Below are 21,105 nucleotides of genomic sequence, written 5' to 3'. Positions count from 1 at the left end.
GGAGAAAAGGAGAAGGGGAAAGAGAATGAGGAGGAAAGAGAGAGGAGGAGAGGGAGAGAGAGATAAGCTTTTCTTAATATGCTAGGTATGGCTAGTTATGTTACAGTTGTACCTGTCAAGATGAAATCACCAGGTTCAGCTATTAAAATAAATAACAATATAACTTAAGCAGAGCACTTTACATGCTCCATTTACCCCTCACCTTTCCCAAAGTTGTCACTTTTTGTACCAATTAAAACTAACGACTATATTGGTGACAAACATGCAATTATAGCTTCAGACACAGCTGGAGAGATGGACACTTCTGCCCCTCTTAAATTCTGGACATCCTTGATTTTCTAGATTAATAAATACTGCATGGACCCTGCCTTGCATCCCAGACTCGTGGCACACTGTGTAGCCATCAGAAGACTTACCGGCTCTGTTTAAAGTTTAGATAGGAAACAACTATTGTACTGCCATTACAGCTTCAGTCCTCTGAAGCCAAGGCTGTGAATATAGACAAGTATCGGTGTATCTGAGTCCATAGTTTGAAATGGGATCTTGTAGATCAAATGGCATCACAAAGTAAGGCACAAACCCCACATCGTATGTCTGAGTTCCTGAAAAAATAGCCCTGAGTTACCTGAGAAATGTACAGAAATTGGAAATGGATGATTTTGCAGAGAATGAGCTTTTTGCTGCTGTTTGAAAATCTGCAGTCTAAAGGCCTAACGCTTCAACCCTTAATCCCAAGGAGTCTAAGTGATTTGCCTGTGTCACAGCTGCCCAAGAATCCCAAATTCAGGAACAAGAGGTTAAAAATAAATTTGCTGAAACACAAAGCCATGTTTGAGTTACAGGCACATAAAACTCCCTGGAATTTATTTAATTAGACTGTTTTAAAAAGACCCACCAGGACTCCAGAAAAATCACTGAAATGATTGTTCCCCTCTCTCCAAAATATGGTAAGAAAAAGAAGGAAACTTCGTATTATGAGTGCCTTCAACAGAAATTTGGACAACTAGGAAGAAATGCCATTGATATAAAATAACTTGCATACACATACAATGATTATGTGTTATATAGAAATTAAGTGCATACATATTGCAGTATACAATAGTTACTTAATCATCAAGTGAAATACACTCAGATTTCTCAACTGCGTCAATTTAATGGTCATCTGTCATGGGCTAACTGGCAGGACGTGAAAATCCACTTGATTAGGAGTCATAATCTAAAAAACCTGATCAAACATTGCAAAGCCTCTCTGAAGTGCTGACTGCTTAGAAGAAAAAAAATTTAAATTGCTCTCTTTTGTTTCAATACAGAAAAAGAAAATCCTTGAAGTCTTGAAAAGTTTCCTGCCACGGGAAAGCACTATGCACATGTGTAATGGCATTTCTAATTTTGCAGGAAGTGTGTCTGTACAATAATTTTAATTCCCCTTAACCCTGGGGAAATTCTTCTCTGAGGCCAGTCCTGTACTCAAAAGTATAGGTCCTCTATTTCCAGTCAGTTACTTGGACTAAAAGCATTCAAAAACGGCTATTTAAGTGGCACCTCCTAGATTTGTATCTGGATATTTACACAGAAGGTAACTCCTCTTCAAGGATTTAACCCCATAACACTTTTTCAAAAACAAAAGGAGAATCAAGCTCTAAATGGAGAGTTTTAAATGTCCTTTCTCTAATGTGTCTGTGAAAAGCTTTATTCAGCTGGAAGAATTCTCTCATTATAAATCGTTAGGCACAGCGCAGGAAATACAAGTATGCTGCAAACCTAGCTTCTAATGACCTTTTCTCACAAAATATGCTTTTACTGAGGTGAAAACAGTGGAAGAGATACAATTCTGTGTGATATATTTTGTTCCCATTATAGAAAACAGAATTTCCTCATGTGAAAGAGAAATGGGAGTCCCCAGTGTGACTACTCTATTACAAAGAAAAGCACCTCTTTCAAAATTAATGAACATTAAATATTTGTACAGTCAAATGAAGATCTGTTTTCAGGGAACTGGTTGCCCTCTGTTCTTGGTGTCTAAGCTGGGAATGGTTCAAAATAAAGACTGAGGTTAGTAGCCATGAATAACAATGATAAAATATTAGGGTTGAGATGATCACTTTCAGTTTCATATTACCAATCTGATTACATGATATGCTAAAACCACACTTTTTTCTTTGCTAAGGAACACCAGCTTTATTATATGATTGCAGAGATATTCATATTCAGCTTTGCTGAAAAGGACTTGGTGGTCCTGGTGGACACCAGGTTGACCACGTGTCAGCAAAGACTTGTGCCCTTGCTGCAGATAAGGCAAATGGTACCTTGGGATGCATTAGACAAAGTATTGCCAGCAGGTTGAGGGAGGTGATCTTTCCCCTCTATTCACAGCACTGGTGAGGCCACACCTGGAGTGCTGGGTCCAGTTCTGGGCTCCTCAGTACAGCAGAGACATGGATATACCCAAGAGAGTTCAGCAAAGGGCCACAAAGATGACTACCATCTCTCCTGTAAGGAAAGGCTGAGAGAGCTGGGACTGTTCAGCACAGAGGAGAGAAGGCTCAGGGGGATCTCATCCATCCATCCATACCTGAAGGGAGGTGTAACGAGGATGGAGCCAGGCTCTTTTCACTGGTGCCCAGTGACAGGCCCAGAGGCAATGGGCACAAACTGTAACACAGGAGGTTCCCTCTGAACATCAGGGAACACTTTTCACTGTGAGGGTGACCAAGAACTGGCACAGGTTGCTTAGAGAGGTGGTGGGGTCTTCCTACTTGGGGATATTAAAAAGTAATCTGTAATCAGTCCTGGGCAACTGGATCTAGGTGGCCCTTGCTTGAGCAGCAGGGTTGGACCAGATCACCTCCAGAGGTCCCTTCCAGCCTCAGCCATTCTGTGATTCTGTGAAAGGAACAGCTGTCACCTCATTTCATAAGTTTCTTTGGTAATATTCCTACTCATTAGCTTCAGACACTTTTCTTAAGGCATGTAACTACTGTACTCAAGAAATATTGTTTTTGATGCTTTCCCTCCACACACAGGAGAAGAATGAGTTTTTGCTCTTAAGAACATTATAAACTGAAATTCTTTCAAATGCTTCTGAAGGCCTTAATTTTAGTATGGATCAATAACTGCAGAAAATACAAAGCCTAACTGGTCGGAAAAAAAATCTCTCTTCCAAGCGGCGGAAACTCCACTTTTCCTCACCCAAAGACCATTGACTCAACACGCAGAATAAAGCCACTCACATGCAATGCGGACGTAGGCTTTCCGGCTCTTGGTGGTGCCTGCAGAGCTCCAGGCAACGCACTGGCACCAGTAATCTTCAGGCCCGAAGAGCTCCTCCACTTGCTGGCGGGAAATCTCAATGCTTACCTCTCGGACAATCAGACCTGTCAGGGTACAAGTAACGCTGGTCAATGTTATGCTTAGAGATAGAAAGAAAGAAGTGTAGGAACAGAAGCCTGCTTGCAATATTGCTGTCGTAGGACCTTACAGATTTCTACCAAAATCTACTCAGCAGCATGGACTGTCCTAAGACGTGAAGGAAAAAAAGTAACACTTCATCTACATAATTGGAGAAGTGGGTGAGTGAAAAACCAGCCACTGTGATTTTGACTTTTATCACATACAGCATGTATGTTAGACAAATAAGATGAACAGCACCTCAGCTGACATAAAATGTACCATGTCCCTAGGACGATTTACATCAAGTGATGATCCAGCCCAGTTTTATTTTCATATGAATATGATAAAACCACAGAGTCATTCAATTTATATGGCTCCCTTAGCCCTGCTATATTTCACCTCCTTTTGCTAGTCAGATACAGCACAGGGAGAAGACCTGTCCACTTTGACACTGAACTGCCCAGGAAAATGGATTTTACCATTGTAGAAAATGCCCTGATACTCTCTATGATGGGCACATGTGCTGCAGTACAGTTATTGGAAGCCGCCAGTTTGGAGACTATTGCTGTCATACATACTGCAGATACTGCGGTATTTTTAAGGTGATCTTATAAGACAGTGCAATACAGTTCAGTGCCTGACAGTCTCCCCGGCCCTGCCCTCCACAACACATCTCGGTTGAACCCCCACAAACCCACAGTCACACTGACAACAGTGACCCCTCTCACTATCCTTCCAAGCAGACCGATACTGGCCCACATTTCCCACACAGTGCTATCTGTTGGGAAGCTGTTTTGCTTCTTCTAAGCGTAAGGAACTATTGTGGTGTCTCAGATGCCGCTGCAAGGATCGTTGGTAATGTGTTGATGCTTTAATGACAACCGCTGTGTTTCGTACTGACACAACCCTATTCTCTGCCTCCAATTGCACTGCCTGGACAAAAATCTCTTAATTCCAGCCAAGATACTGGGTGGGGGTGGGAAAGAGCGCTTACACCTCTTGTCAGCATATTTGGTCTTTGTTGCCGATGCCAAAGTATCAATAAACTACTAATGTGTGGCTGCCTGTAGAAAACACCATCGCCATTTCAAAAATGCACTGTTGCAAATGGCCTTGAATAAATAAATTCACATACAAATATTTTGTGCAGTGGGACTGATTTTCTTTTTCCTTCCAGAATTTCCAGGAAACTCAGCTGAAAGATCCTTGGATCACAGCATGCGCAGTTTGTCCCCATCACCGAACACCAAAGGGCAGGTCCTTCTGCTGAGCACAGACTTGAGCCCAAGGAGGCCAGCCACCCTCAGCCTCCTGCCACGCGGCTTACAAGGTGATATTCATAACGTGAATGTTCCCAGTTGTACAGCACGGCGCGTTCCTCAAGTGCTGGAAACCAGGCCAGCCCTTTGATTTGCCTCCAGCCTCACAGAAGCTCCATTCAGGGAGCCAATGATTAATTACTGTTTGTACACACTTGTGCACTGTCACTGAGGCTGCCTGCTGCTTGCATCCAAAACTTGGTTAACAACGGCAGAAAGGAATTCATGCATGTAATACCACAGACTTCTCTGGTGGGAATGCCTTCTAATGAGATGCATTTTCCTGTTAGACTATCACAGCCTAGCTCCCTTTTTTCTTTTCATTGTCCTTGACATCTTTAGCCATTGAATAATCAGCTACTTTGGGGGAAACACTTAATAGCTTTCCTCCTTGAAATAAAATACTCAAAATATGGCAACTGTATTCCAAAGAATGGAAATCAAAGCGGTGCATGGGCATTTGATAGGCAGTGAACACTCTGTTATAAACTTGTTCTGCTTTGATGAGCTAATTTGGCTCCGAAAGGGGTCTGAGGGATAGCATTCGTCCTGTTGAGAAGAACATGAAGAGGGTGGGGAGGGAGCATGTACATTACATGCATAAAAGTGGCTGTATTTTCTCAGTGCAACTGCTGCTAGCCTAAAGATTACTTCAGTTCATTCCCAGTTTTTACAGCACTAGCCCAGGGAGCCTCTGAAGGTTACAATATTATGTTTTTATAATAAGGCTGATTATGACAGAGCTTGATGGAGCAGTGAACTTTGTTACCCGAGGGCTAAAGCAAGCAGGCTCATAATGACAGTACTTGTTAATAATGATTATGAAATAGCCTTAACATTCAGGACACAAATGCCATTTTGTGATAGTCTGTTGGAGATACAAAACCATACGATAAATAGCTCCCACTGAACGCACCAGCAGAACTTTTTCTCTCTGACTTCCTGAGACGCTTTTAATTCAAAATAACAAGCTACTCCAGGTAATGTCTTTTGGGACACCTGTGAAGTACTGACAGGTTATTTAAAGTAATTTGGCCTTTGATCTTTGAGCAATATCAAGAGTCGTGCCATGACCAGAGAGATGCACACCTTTACATACCAAATAGATGCTGCCTCTTTCTGCTTACAAGCAAAAAATATCATTGTGTCTTTGTCTCTAAGGTAAACTATTTTTCCTAGAGTTCAAAATGTATCAAACCAGTTGGTGATGCCATGAGATCATCTGGGCTGTAAGGATCCACAGCCAGAACTCGAAACTGATTCAACCATTCCTTCCCAGCATCGCCCGTTGGCACCTAGTTGCACAAACAGCCACGCCGATTTAGGAGAAACATCTCTCCAGCTGAAATGCACCCGGCCTCACACTCTGCGCAAAGGCAGGCGTTTCCCTTGTTGTAGCAACTTGCACTCCTAGTCCTTCTGCTAACACACTTCAGTGTAACCCCTAATAGAAAATCCCTTTCTAGGCTAGATTGCAAAAAAAACCCGCAATTTGCTGGGATACCTCAGACAGTAACTGCCTTGTTACCAGCTGACATACTGCTGTACATCAGATTGCACAGAGGAGCTGGTACGGTCCGTCTGCTTTCATTCAGGAGTGTGTTGCTTATCCACCTCATGTGGGTACCAAGTACAGGACAGCCCTGGTATGATGACTTCAAACAGAGATCTTAATCTCATCCATTTTGAAGCTGCTTCTGCTTCTATGTCAAAGAACAGTAGCTGTAGCTATTAAAAAAAAAAAAAAAGAAAAAAGCAAAAAGTTGAACAACTTATGTCTCAATATTTCCAGACAATGAGACATGCTGTGCCTGTAGTTCAGGCAGCTGTTCATCAAATTGTCTGATTATGTGCGATGGCACAATCTCTGAGTGCAAAATTAGAAGTCACTTTAAAAAATGAGTCCCTATATTTTGCCTAAATATATTTAGGACACGACAGATTAAGAGATTAGCAGTAATTTATGCAGCACATAACCTACCCGGTATTGGCCAATTCTACTTTGCCACAGAGCTAAGTAACAAAATGTCGCCCTCTCACAGAGAATATCTCCTCTGCCTTACATTCTTTATCAGAACTATATTGAATTTTTTGGTCTAGTTCTTCAAATGGCTAAGCTATACAGCAGGTGAAGATATGCAGCATAAATGTTTTCTTACAACACTTGAGTAAGCTGCACATTTCCAGAATTAATATAATCACATATACAGTGGCACAATCCACAAGAAGTCAGGGTCTTTCTATTTTAAAGCAATGCAATAACAAACACAGCTGAAGGGAGATAACAGAAATGTGGGCAGCTAGAATGCTTTACAGGTCCCTTCTAATGCATATAAATCCATAAAGAGCATCTATATAGTATTTCTAACTCATACTCTCCCTGTGTTGAATAGCTAGAATATGACAGGGAAAAGCATTTGCTTGCACTGTCCAAACTCGATTTGCATTCAACAAAGGGAGAACTGTTTCTGTAGACTCCTGCAGCCCATCTGGATCTTAGTATGAAGACAGATATGTAAAGATATTGGGTCTAGTTATCACTGCCCTATTTCTGGCAACAAGACTGTGAAGAGAGGAGCCTTAAGAGGAAAATGCAGAAAATTAAAGTAATTGAAAGCAATTCTCCAAAAGAAACGGTAACTGTATCTTCAGATTGTTCACTGAAAAAACTACAGATCCTTAAAAATGCTTCCCCAGGTTACTGGGCTTTTTCTGCACAAGTGTTTCTCTTCTGATCTCAGTGAATAACTGCAGCATTCCCAAGAGAGAAGCAATGTAAGAAGTTTTACATCTTGAGTACGAGGAAGTAAAAAAATATCAGGAAAAATCAAAACCGAAAATATTTGGTGTCTTCTCTGGGTCCTGAGTATACAGATCTGGATCTGCTGAGTTATAAAAGATGCCACAGAGGTTGCTCAAGGCTGGGGCTACTTATACACACAGATCAGTCCCATTTAATACACTTACCTAAACCTGGCACCAGAAAAAGACATTACATTGGTGGAATTTCCCTAAAGGAAGGTCCAAAACCCTGTAGCCATTAGGAGACTAAATAAACTGGTCTAAGCCATCCTTTTACCCCTAACAGTTTTCTGTCCAGCTGAGGACAGAGGATGGCTTACAAGAAGGCTCAGGGTGTTTGGCATAATCAGTCTGCAATTATGTCCCAGTCCCATGAATTAAACAGGTTCTTCGTGAGTGACAGTTTTACATATTTCGTAGCACAGCATATACAATTATTAATTTCAATATAATAAATATATCTCTGGGACTAATACGACTTGGGGTCTGAAAAGGAGTAGGAAGGAACCAGAACTTTACTTATTTCTGTATTTGCACGTTAATGAGGGATTAATGGGCGGAGAGAGGCAGAGGGCAGAGGGAGCCTTGCTCTGGCTGTCTACTGCTAACGCATGCAGCCGAATGAGCACAGAGGAGAGGCGCTGGCTGATGGAATATATCAAAATAAAATTACTAGCCCTCCTGGAGCAAAAGGAAGCGTGAAGAGGGAATTGTGCCTTATACACATGGTCTTTTATTATAAACTGTATCCTAGAAACACAATCAAGCAAAGACACACTTCATTCACATGGTCCCCAAGCACTTAACTTAGCTGGCTATACAAACTCTGAGGTAGATTATCTGGTCTTTGGAGGCAGAAATGTTATCTTTTTTAATGTATGCAAATGTAATGTAATTGTATGATATTATGGTAGATTATTAGTAACTGCAATAATAATTCCCGGGTTCTATATTGCACCCGCCAAAGTAATTGGCAAATTTCCCAATGATTTTAATAGAAGCAGATTTGCCAATCATCAGACTCATTTATTTCTAGAGGGAAACAAAAATGTCTTATATGGTTCTGCAATGGTATATGACTGCTTGAGACAAGAAATGATCACTGTAAATGTCTGAAAGCAGAAGATTATTATCGATCAATCAAATGTAATTATCCAGCCTGGGGTCAGGCCAGGTCACAGAGTTAGTATCTACACCTCAGTGGGCATTGTTCTGCCAAGAAATTATTTTGATGCATTTTTGCTGCTGTAACTGTGTGGCATTTGATACTAATACCCCACATGTGTGAAAATATTCCTCAGGACTTTGACAGAGCAATTTTTTGTGGAAGTATTATACTGGCATGTGTTTGACCTTCTGGCACAACGCTAAATAGGAGCTATTTAGTTGCAAGACTCAACTGCACTTACAAACTCTAAGAAACTGCATGGATAATTTGTTTATTTTCTCTGTAAGTAGAAGCTCAAACAATTCCTTGCTTTTGTGCTTTCATTTGCCCAAAAGGTATTTCATTAATTAGTAATCACATATGCCAAGGAACACATTTCTCAGGAAGACAGAACTTTATGACCTACTGGTCTGGAAAAAGACATTACTGTAAAACATGCATATAGATTGCAGGTGTATCACAGCCACTGTAAATAAGTATGGAAATACAGCCCATTTTCATGCAGGTAACTTGCAAGCCTTTACAAGTTCAATTTCTTGAAATCAGTACTCGCTGTACCCTCCCAAACCTGACATTCAGTGGCGTTGGCTCCCTCCCTTCTTAGACAGGCACAGATTTCCCCAATTGCATGCATCCCCAGACCACCCTTCCTGCTGTGCAGTGGGGACACAGGGGGCAGGGACGGTGTTTCTTGATGATGTAGAAGAGGCTTTTGGGAGTCAGCAGCAAAACAGCTCTGGGGTAGGGGCATTCCCCTGCACATCCATGCAACACATGCTGCTATAGAATCAAATTATATGGCATGTAACTTAGAAAACCATGGTACACCCTCATTCAGATCCTCAACCTAGACATAGAGAAAAATGGGGTGGCTTGCTCAGTCTTAAAATTAATCAGTGCCAGTCTGAAACAGTCCATGCTTTCTGACTCAGTTCCTTTTTCTATTTATTAGGAGTAGGAGAGGAGGGTGAAGGAATACTTTATGAATGTTGCTCAGTCAGGACAGGTTTGAATGACACAAGGATACATACTTTTTAATGCAAGACAAGGGTGGAAGGAAAATCCTGATACCAAAAAAGAAAACAGGAATTTTGCAATAATTTCAGGAGGAGCTGGATTATCTCCACAGCATTTGGCAAAAAGGATGAAAGCATTTTCAGTTCTCAAAGTTCCCATCTGTCTTACATTTTATTCAGCGCTTCATCCAAAAATCCTTAAAACAGTACCGTATTTTTTGCTCCATGAAAGTGGCCAAGACCATACACCAAAGTGGTATGACTGGAAACAGACTTAATAAAAGGTAAACAGATTGCTTTCTCATTATGCAGTCCTTTGTCATTGGATTGTTCTCTGATGGTAAAACTTAAGCGACCAAAGCCAAGAATGATGATCCTTTTACTTACCGACAGTCCAGAATGACCTGTCCGATTTATTCAGTTGCTCATCACAGGTGCCAAAAACAGCCTGTCTCTGTATCAGAAGGCTGATCTCTTTATTCGGTGAAATAATCTTTTTACAAAGGTAAAAAGAAAATCAGTGCTATGTCAGCATTGAAATTTATTTACCCTCTTGCTGAGAGAGATCCCTTGCAGTAAGAGAGTTAGTCTGCTCAAATATATCAGAGTACTTAAGCTATGGAATTTGGTGTTTAAAAAATGAATAAATAGGCTATGCACAAGAAGAACGGCTTCAAATATTAAAGTTCTTGCGGAGAAAAATGTAGTCTGTGCATCCTAATGGGACAGAGATGATTGCATAACGACACACTTTGCCTATAGTTTATTTTCTATATAGAGTATCTGTAATCTTAACAAAAGATAGACAGCGAGATATCTAGACATAGTTTAAAAGAGCAGCGGCTTTAACACCCAGTAATCCTTCACGCTGTGACTGCATGCACCTGGCTTTGCCTGTATACTGCTTTTCTGTAAATTGTGGCTGGCTGGTGATATGAAATGACTGCCTGAAGATCACAAACAATTTTCCACAAATATTAGCTTACATTTTTAAATTAAAGGCTTCCAGCTACTTTTGTTCTTCTCATAACTTTCTCTTTAGGGAAGAGATACATTCTTAACTCAAGTTAATACAGATGAAAACAACAGCCTAATAAAGTCAAGTTTGCCTTAAAACCGATGTCAAGTTTGCACTCATTTGCATCAGTTAGCTATGGTATCTAATTAACAGCTAATGGTAGCGAGTTAAGCTAAAATCTCAGCTCCCCTACTATTTTTTAACTGACTCACTCAAAAATAACAAAGGCTGTCTTCAGAGGGATTTTACTTTGAACTGGAACTAAGGAACACACATTCTGTTTAGGTTTTATTTTCTTTTAGTGAAAGCAAGGCCTTTCTGTTCTTCACCCATTAACATCTGAAGGACCGGGTTGTGTAAGATGCAGGGGAGATTTCAAAACTGAGTTCTTGAGTGTTGGTGGAAAACAAACTGTGTGCCCTGGTCCCTGCCGGTGTGGTGGAGGTGGGCAGCACAGCCCTGTGGATTTGTCCCCTTTGGGAAGGTAAAATAGCCCCTCTGCTATCTCCTCCCCCGACCAACCTCAGCAGCCAATTCTTTACATCAGCCTTGAACTATTGCTGTTTAATACCTTAGAACAGCATTGGATTGCTTGTTCTCAACCTATAAACAGTTCAGAGACAAAAGAAAAACACCTCCCCCCCCTTTTTTAATGGAAGCTATTTTCTGGTTGACGGCATTTTTTGTTAATATGCACAAATTGCTCCAAAATGCATTGTTCTCTTCCCCGTGTAACAATGTGTGCCTATTGTTGCTGCTTTCTTTTTCCCTTTTTCCTGGTACAAAAGTAATAATCATGCTCCGGTGTAGCAGGACTCCAAAGAAAACCTCACTACAGGCATATATTTACGTTCAACCGTGGTCATCATCATTTCTAAACTCACATAGGCTGAGGTCCAGAAGCAGAAAGAAATGCAACTTGAAGCATCTTGACCCAAGCCATCCTGACACTAAGCAAACCCGAGTGGTGGTACCAGAGCAATTCTCTGCCAGGCTGGTGCTACTTACAGGGAGCAGGAAGAAGAGAGGTCATCCGTATAGGAAAGCATGACTATGAGCTCTTAGCAGTTCCAGCTTTTGGGCCAAAGCCCAATCTTCCCTTCTTTTGGTTGAGGCACGTGCAGCTGAGAAAAGACGTTGGGTTTTTTGTTTTAGGTGTGGTTTGTGGTGTTTGTTTTTTTTTCCCAAGGGCCAGGGGAAAAAAACATGCCAATGGTTCATGTTTTACTTAAAGCTGCAGTTGAGACTTCACAAAGAAAATCTGTGCACTTTTTATTTCTGGTTCAGAGGATTTACATGCTCTTTCTAACGATCTGGGCCTTCAGCAGTGGGTAATGCTTCCCAGTCCCCAGCTTAGTGCTCATGCAAAATTGAAGCACTTTTGAGGCAGTTCAGAGCCTACAGATGAATCTCAATGTGCAGGCAAAAAGGAATAATGGTTATTTAGCACTTCACTAGAAGAAGCCAAGGAAATTATGAAAAAAAAAAAATCTATTGAACTTCAAACATCTGGGAAGCAAACCAAGAGCATCTGAATTTTCAACAGCATGTTTTCATTCCCTTTGCATAGTGGAGGGGGCGGGGGGCAGGGAAATGAACAATAAATGGATTTGTGTGTAAATTTTTATATAAAAATATATACCAAGCTGTTTATGTTAGTTACTTACTGACATATACGTGTGTATATGTATATAAATAAGATGTATCTACACAGGTACTTAAATACCACACCTACTCTGTGTGGTTTTGAGAAGCAGAGACAATGTGAAAATGCCTTATTTCTGCGAACTTGATGCAATGACACAGTTCAGTGGCTGGTGCAGCTGTTGTGGGAACAAGGACAGTTGCAACGTGACACAAGGGGTCACTCGGGAGCCTTCCTCAGCAGTTGTTTTCCTATTTTTCAGTCCACAACATGCAGGAACAGCAGGTTGGGGGAGAAGTGTAAAAGCCCCACCGTTTTTTGCCCTTGTTGTTCTGCATACTAGGGATGCCATTTCACAGCCGACTTAGGTATTTTGAAAAAAAAAAATAAAAAGAAAAATAGCAAAAGGCAAGCAGCTGCTTTCAAAGCAGCTTTGTCCAGTGTGCTGTCAAGTGAAGTGACTTTCACCAGACAGAGATGAAGCTCTGGGAATTTACTGTCTGCTTCCCCATCCAGCGTGTTTTCAGGGCTGTGCCAGGGCAGCAGTCAAAACACCAGCTCCTGAACATCAGGAGATTCTTCTTAGTTTGTAGCGAATAAAAGAATCATCGCAGGAAGGCGTGCGAAAAGGCAGCCTGGTGGTCACAGAAGTAATTTGGTGTGTACATGTTTCTGGATACAGCACAGCTCATGATCCCCACCAGCTACAGGGAGGCACCAGGGATGCGAGACTTTGACAGGAAAAAAGACCTTTTTCACTATGTAAGTAAATGCCATCAATAGTAGCCTTGTAATAATTCTGGCTACTTCTTCTTTTTTTTTTTTTTTTTTTTTTTTTTTCCCCTGGGTATCCACTCTGACTGAATTCCAGTACTGGTTTCCACCTTAGCTGAAGAACAACAGGATTAAAACTAAACCCCAAAGCAAGCCTAAGCCACTTCTAGGCATTGTTGTACTTCAGGCCTGGCAATCCTTACTCCTCTTCAGAGGAGGGCATGACAACCAACCCACATGCAGAATCAGAACTCATTACAGAAACATCAGTCACTGGGAAGCAAAAAGCAGCAATCAAACAACTGAGACACTCTCTAAAATCAAAACCTGGGAGTAAATAATAGAAGAGGCCACAAGGGCCTAAAGATCAGTATTCAGGGGAACGAAGAAACACAGAGGAGTCTGACAAAAGACTCCGTTTCTGCTCTCACAATCAAAATATGAAGAGGGATGAGAAGTTATGAGGAATCGTGAAAGGCGTCCCATCAAAACCTGATGAGAAAGAGCTGTACATAACCTTGCCAATGAATGGCAGTCCTGCTGGTACCTACTACATCACACTGCTCATTTATGTACGAATCAGGAATGCATGGGAATGAGAAAATGAATACAAGCAGTGAACCCGCAAAGGCAGCACAAAATTAGATCCTGTACGGGTCAGAGCTGTGTGCAACAGCCACCTTTCTTTCCCTTACATGTTAGCGATGAGTTGGTACCCTACCCAGATAGTGAAAAAAAAGCCTCACTAAATCTGATCTATGTGCAATGGTTGTACCATATAAATGGCGCTTTTTAAAAAAAATTTTAAAAGTACTCCTCCAGCCTAGTTTTAAGCAATAGAAATTCTTCTATCTCTCTTCAGAGTATGATTTCACTGCCTAATGAGCTAATAGAGAAAAAGGTAGAAGATACTACTCAGGTAACTGAGATACAAACTTACACAGACTTCAAGGGACTCAAGGCAACAAGAGTTAAATGTCTTGCACAGTCATCAAGACTCTAATGTCTCTAAACAGGGTTAGGCCACATTTCCAGTGACTGCATCAGAATATAACTTGTTCTCAACAAAGTAAGGTATAATTTGAACTTTCCATTTCCCTGAATATTTTTATGGATTTTCACAAAGAAACTACAGGCCTATTAGTCCTACTCATTCTCATATTTAATTAACTGAAACCCCTACATTTATAGGATACAAGCGTTCCTGCCCTTGCACTGCCAGGGCACTACTGACTGCAGCACTTCTGTTAGACAGCATATAAGACCTTGGCTCTGCTGTTATTTTCCACCATTCCTGTATCCAGAAAACAGTTGTTTTCCATTTAGGCCAGCAGACACAGGCTGGAGACTACGCTTTGGGGCTCACTTCCAAAACAAGTTGACATCTATTGGCCTTTCAGGCACCAGACTGCCCTGGCCGCACGGGCTCCAGATCCCACACAAAGTGTGTTCGGCTCAAAAGGAGCCAGGGGATATGGATGGAAAAAGGAAGCATTGCTCTGCAAAGCTGTGGCTATCTGAAGCTGTGGTGGGTGGACTGATGTCTGAAGATGTCTTTTGGGGAATTAATGGGATTACGAGTGTGTAAGAAAGAGTTTAAGGACAGAAAAACTTGGAGGGAGACAAGGTGTAGGCTGGAAATATTCAGAGGGGTATCCTTAAATGCTTCAGATGAATGCACTAAGCATCCATATTCCTCCTCCTATTATTTTAAATAACTTTATTTCCTGTCTCAGATTTGTTTTTATAGAAGCCCACAGGAAACCTTCAGGACAATTAGGCGAACAGCTGCAGATAATGCCGCAGTAAGAAATGAATAAATATCCTAAAGCTTTTATCTTTTGGTCCCAAAGCACTTCAGAGGTAAATAACAGAGATGTTGAGTGATTTGCACAGAGATACATGGTGAATCCACAGAAAATTTGCAATAGGCAAATGACCCTTCCCATGGACCCATTGTTACCCAAAGGAAGAGTGTGAGCAAGATTCACTTGCAGGAAGAGTAGCTCCCTCTGCTTCCCCCATCAGCATCCCTGAATACCTTGAAGAATAGAGCAAGCGCCAAGGCTGGAAGAGCCCAGCTCAGTCAGCTTAACAGCATGAGGGCAGAGGGTCTGCAAGGTCCACAGCTGCTGCCTGTAAAGGTGGCGGGGCGCACACCCCTGCACGGCAAAATGCTGCTGGAAAGGACAGCATTAGCAGAACAGGCAGGTGTCAGTGGCTCTGAGCATGTAAAGAAGGTGTCTACATGAAGAGCTAGAAGCAGCCTTCCACAAAGACTTACAGGGACAAAACGCCCACTTACAACAGTTCGATTAAAGAAGAATTAATGATATATTAGTATATGTTTTATAAGTCTGTTATATATGGTGGATACTATACTCAGTGAAGTCTAAACTCAAAAACCCCCAGTGTTTTGCAGGCTTCTATACGAAAAGATCATCGTCCTGGGTTTAGGGGGTGGTTTTGTATTGCCTATAATCAGATTTCCTTCCAGAAGCAAACACCTGGCCCAGTGTTCTTACTCTGTTTATAAAAATATTATTTCCCTTCTTTGGGTCAGGACTGACCTCAGTGATTTCCCCACTCGCTTCAACCAAAATAAACACCGTTTTGAATTTATATCCTAGAAAATGGTGTTTCTCTGCCTCTGCGTGTGTGTTGCTTCTGAGGTTTCTAAACCAGCTCTTTTTCTGTCCCAGTATACTGATTACTCAAGATAAAAGTGAAAACTTTGCCTGCTTGCAAAAAATGTCTGCAGCAGCTTTCTTTTCAGGTATTACCTTGATCTGGGTGTGCTGGGGACCACGTACCCAGCAGCTGATTTTGAAGACGCAAACTGCAAGAAGAAAGAACAACTCTTGCAGCAGTGATGGGCCCGGGGCTCCTCTTCTGCCAGAAGAGCTGCCCACCAGGCCACGGGGGGTAACAGGCAGGCAGAAGATGGCCTGAGTGACATCTAAAATGGCTGCAACCTAAATGTCAAATAGAAAAAGTGTGGGTCTGTTCATATATTTTTATGCAAGTAAGCAGCCTGCATTTCCCTCAAGAATTCCAGTTCTTTGGAGAAACAGAGTTGTCTGCTCCTTTCTGCACCAGCTGCAGCCTTTCAGACCATACATATAAACATGTTTCACTTACAGCATCCTTCTAAAGAGGGGACAGACTTCAAATTACTGACAAAATGGACTGTAGTATCAATTCTAACCCACGTCTCAAAATCATTAATAGAAGCATTTGGGAAGAGATACACAGACACATTTCTAAATTTCCTTGAAATGAGTTGGATTAGAGCAGAGTATTGAAGGAGCAGAGCTAAAAATTGGCAATATGTTGCTGAGAAATAATTATTTTGAATCGTGGTGCTTGATGTTTGTAATGGATTTGATCCAATGATAAACGGAAAATAAAATGACTTGTGACAACAGTGGAATGAAAACAATCCTTATTTATGATATGTGGCTACTCTTACTAACATAACCCCAAGGTATTCTACCCCAGACAGTCAAAATATTGCAGGCTAAGTATAACTGAAGCACTTAGCATCACTTGTCATCTCCTTAGTGAAGCTAATAGGGAAACTGGCCACATTTGTTCAGAAAAATAGCTTTTTTTCTTTACCTTTTGGACGCTTATAAGATAATACAGAGAATTAAGAGACTACAGCAGGTCAAGAAGCAGCAAAAAGAGATTAAGGAAGGAAGAAGTGTGGGGAGGAAAAAGAGCATTAAGGAAAGGAAGATCTGTGGGTCACAGAAAACAAGTAAAATGGTACCCCTCTGCACCCCTCTCCCTGAGCTGTGCTTACATGGGGGCCGGGGGGCACCTGAATTTCATATTTGGGCTCCCAAATTGAGTTCTTCAACACTGGTATTCAAAAAAGTGCTGTATTTAAAAAGTAACCATTGTTTTTCTTATTTATAAAATATACTAAGACAATCGAGCACAACTGCTCAAAATGAGAGGCTACACAATGATCTTTGCTGTATAATCAAAAGTCCCACCTTAAACAACATCCAAACAAGTTGATGGGGCTTTTGTCATTAGGGCAATGCAGCTTTCCAAAATGTGGTGTCACAAACACCGGAATAGATCGCTTCCATAAGATGTACACACAAAGAGGAAGATAAAGCGATAGGGCACTGTGTGCTGGAAGTTATTCTGCTGCCTCTATACATGATGCCAAAAGAGAAGAGACAGTCGCTGTGGAGGTTTCCCCACTGCTGCCTTGGCTGCAGCACCTTGTAAGAGCTGTTTTAATGGCAAAAGGGCAGACGTCAATCTTTGATCTTTCTGTTGAGAGGCTGATCTATTAAAGACTTAGCTAGCTGGGTACCTACTCCCTCGACAGGCTGCCAAACCCATTGCTTAAGGTAACAACATCCTATTTGCCAGATCAATGCTGACCCGACGTCAAAAGCCCAGTCTCCTTTCATCAAATCTGCAAGCCATCCACAAATACTTTATTAATGCGGAAAGGTAATGGTGGGAGGTAAGCGCAGGAATCACAGCAGCAGCTGTGTAAAGAAACTGAAACAAAGAAGTCTAAGATTTCTGTCTGAAAAGAAGAGCATATTCATCCACCTCAGTGCAGTTCGATAAACCCTCTTAATCAGACAAAAATCTTATTCTGAGCCAGATTCTAACTTTACCATTTTCTTTGATTTGTGGGGACGCAGAAAGTTGAAGGGGCAGCTGAAGGGAAAGGTCCTTGGAGCCACCTATCCTCCTTGCTGAAGGCTGGGTGGCACTGGGGATGCTCCTGGGGGACATTAGGTCTTCTGAGAGCCTGCTTCTGAAGGCAGGACATGGGAAAAAGGATTTTGGTGACTTCCCCTGCTCCTTAACAGAGCCTCCCTCAGCACGCCTTTCCTCTGAGATTGCACAGATAAGGCTCTTCATTTTGCATTAGCTGGGGCCTCAGGCCAGGCTCAAGAATCTTTATTCCAGCTTGCTGCTATTTGGGAACACAGAGGAGGTCATCAGCAAACTCCCTGAGCCCTCCTCTCCCTATGCATCCCAGCAAAAGAAGACAGAAAGTATAGGCAAACAATAATGCCAGCTGAATTGCCTAATATGTCTATTTAATTAGCACTTAGAAGAGTCCCAAATGTTGTTTTCTCCTTGCTGAAGGAGAGAGAACAACAACATGCCACTGGCATTGCAGAGGGCAAGAGGGGTTTTATAGATCATTTCACCTTAATAGTCATGGAGAAACTATTACAATGCATATCCAAATTGAAAAGACAAAAACAAGGTCCCTGTAGTCCTGGGTTTTTTTTCTGTTGTACATCACTGGGATGTGAGGTTTGATCTAGCAGCATTTAATCCCACTGGACAAATGAAAGGGGTGCAGGGCACTGATTTTTCTATACATTTGCAGCTCTCCCACCACTGCAGAACTGGGGTGTGTGTGTCTGAAAATACTTCTCCATAAAAAGCACACATGCAAAATAAAATCTTTTGCCATAGTGGTTTTCAGAGGTACAGTAATTTGGAAAATGTGCACAAATTGCTCTAACAATTATTGATGCTGTTGAGCTTCCTGCCCTGTGACAATGGAATTTTCTTGCCCTCAAAAGCATCAGTTCTGCAGGGTTCCTTTTACTTCCGTTGCTGTTATCTTTTATGACAGTCAGCCATAAAATCAAATGCGTTCCCTCAAAACAACTTTCATCTTTTTTTTTTAAAACCAGTGTTCTTATTCTTTACCTGTATTTTTCCACATTAATGGGAAAATATTCCAGTAAAAAAAAAAAAAAAAACCACCATACCCTGCCTTGTATTTCACGTACATAGGAAATGAAAGTCAAAGATGTGCACTAAAGATTTTCAAAGCACCCATTTGACTTCTTTATGAAAATGCTTAGCTTTTTCCATAAAGAAGAAAAATACCAGCAACTCTGAGAATTCAAAAACTGAATGTAATGATCTTCTGTGTAAAGCTTCTGGCTTCTCAGACTCGATCATTGGAATTTTTTTTGCAAAGCTCTCTCTTCAGGATAATTTAATTAAATAAAGTGGTAATAGAACACCCTGTCACTATTACTGTTCTCATCCTCTCCAACCGGAAGGCAACAACTCCTACAGAGTCCCTGTGCATGTTCTGTACAGCAATGCTTTACCTACTGTTTAAAAATATCCCACAGTGCGAAGTGCATATAACTATAACTCTTATTTTGTACCTTCCCTCTGTTATAAAGAAAAAACATATATACACATAGGAAAAAGATATAAATATTTATTTTCCTCTCTTAAAAATGAACCTTCTTAATATATTACATATTTCTATCTAGCAGGTCTCTTCAATAAGAGCTTGGATGCAGTCTCATCCCACCTCTTGTGCCACTGCTATGGCTGTGCTGTTGTCTCTGGTTTTATCGATGACAGAAACAAATCTACGTTATAAGAAGAGTTAATCATCTCTACATAGATTTCATTCCTGGCCACAGGCTCAAAGTCCATGAACAAATAATCTTTTGCAAATCAAAACCTATTCCTCTCTTTCATGCATCATTTACAATCCCAAGATGATGTACCGCTAGCATCACACCTGTATTTTAGTTCGCTTTCTTCCTGATTACCTGTCCTTTAGAAAAGAAAGTACAGGTGACCTTTATTTTTTTCTTCTCATATATTTTATTGTCTGTTCGTCTTGTTTCCCTTTGCTTTGTTTTCCTACCTAAAGAACTGAAAGAGAAAACCTGGTTTAAAAACTGGAGCAGAAGACCGCCTCGGCATGGTGCTGCTCTTCCTATTTAGGCAGGAGGGACCTTAAGAACGGTAAAATATCAGAAGAGAAGAATGCACCCAATTTTCTGTTGATGGGATTGCACAACTGACCCAGCAGTAACACTGTGTAACCAAGATCCCTTTGGTGCCCGGGTTACCTGTGTAAAGGCTAGACCTAACCTGGTTTGTGGACAATTCCTCCAGCCACTCTACCTGCAAGCCTGAAGCCAGCAGCAGCGTAGGCTTGGGCTGCCATCCTTACGCCATGCTGTGAGCAGCTCAGTCACTGCTGCTGTGCCCTAGGTTACAACTACTGCACTAGCTAGCCAAAAATAGCAAAGGAAACCAAAATAGCCTCAAAAGTAGAGTGAAAGGGCTTTCCCAGTCTGACTGGTGCAAGCTGCCAAGTCGATACCTCCTTCAGGCACCAGAATGAATCCTCACAGTCACTGTCTCCTGTGCCTTTTTCCTCCAGCTCCCTCTGCAGTGGATATATTTTCCCTGAGATTCCATTGCTTCGAAGGAGATACTATTTCACCATACCTTAAAAACATTGTTTACCTATTTCCGTACTAACTATGTGCTATGAGCCCTAGATTCTCAGCCTACTTACAGGAAGGTGCACAAACACTGCAACTGTGACATGCATTAATCAACCTTTTGGCAACAACCAGGTTGACCGACAGATTTAGGTTCTAATGACAGTTTCATTTTAACAAGCTATTAGTGTGAATGGGTTTGTGGCTCTCGTGCTAATAATCTGACGTGCACAGCTTTTGACACTCTCCTCCCCCCCACACTCCAGTACATTATGTTAATCCCTAATTGGATATGGGTTTCGTTTGCATATAATTGCATAAAATTCGTTTGCATGTAATTCGTTTGCATATAATTGCAATTATTTGCAATTGTTTGTTATGCAAAACATTTGTACTCTATCATATTCAGATGCATTTTGTTTCACGACTGGCCTTCTACATTTGTAGACTGCAATTTGCTTTACGGCATCATGAAGTTTTTCTACAATGACATTTTTGAGAAAAAAGAACGCATTTTTCACCTGTATGAATGAAAAACTTCACCTGTAGTGAAACATTTTCATGTTTCTGAATGCTGATGTTAATAAAAGCTTAGAAAAATAACAGAGTGCTAGCTGCCCTCCTGCTTGTCCTTCTTCATTCCAGCAGACTCCCATGGATTAAAAAAATTGAAGATGTATTAAGTAACAAGAATTTCTTTTT

The 21,105-nt window shown here is 41.3% G+C and overlaps 1 protein-coding gene across 3 annotated transcripts in view; it reads right to left on the bottom strand.

Annotated features, from left to right (window-relative positions):
* UNC5C (unc-5 netrin receptor C) overlaps positions 1–21,105 on the bottom strand; it is a 275,494-nt gene that overhangs the window by 83,488 nt on the left and 170,901 nt on the right. For all 3 annotated transcript variants that reach the window (XM_075090796.1, XM_075090795.1, XM_075090797.1), the window contains exon 3: positions 3,231–3,374. In XM_075090796.1, the coding sequence (XP_074946897.1) occupies positions 3,231–3,374 (144 nt within the window). The remainder of the gene's footprint in view (positions 1–3,230; positions 3,375–21,105) is intronic.

This window comes from Phalacrocorax aristotelis, chromosome 4 (genome assembly GCF_949628215.1).
Source record: "Phalacrocorax aristotelis chromosome 4, bGulAri2.1, whole genome shotgun sequence".
NCBI classification, from domain to species: Eukaryota; Metazoa; Chordata; class Aves; order Suliformes; family Phalacrocoracidae; genus Phalacrocorax; species Phalacrocorax aristotelis.
This window is presented reverse-complemented; position numbering and strand designations above follow the sequence as displayed.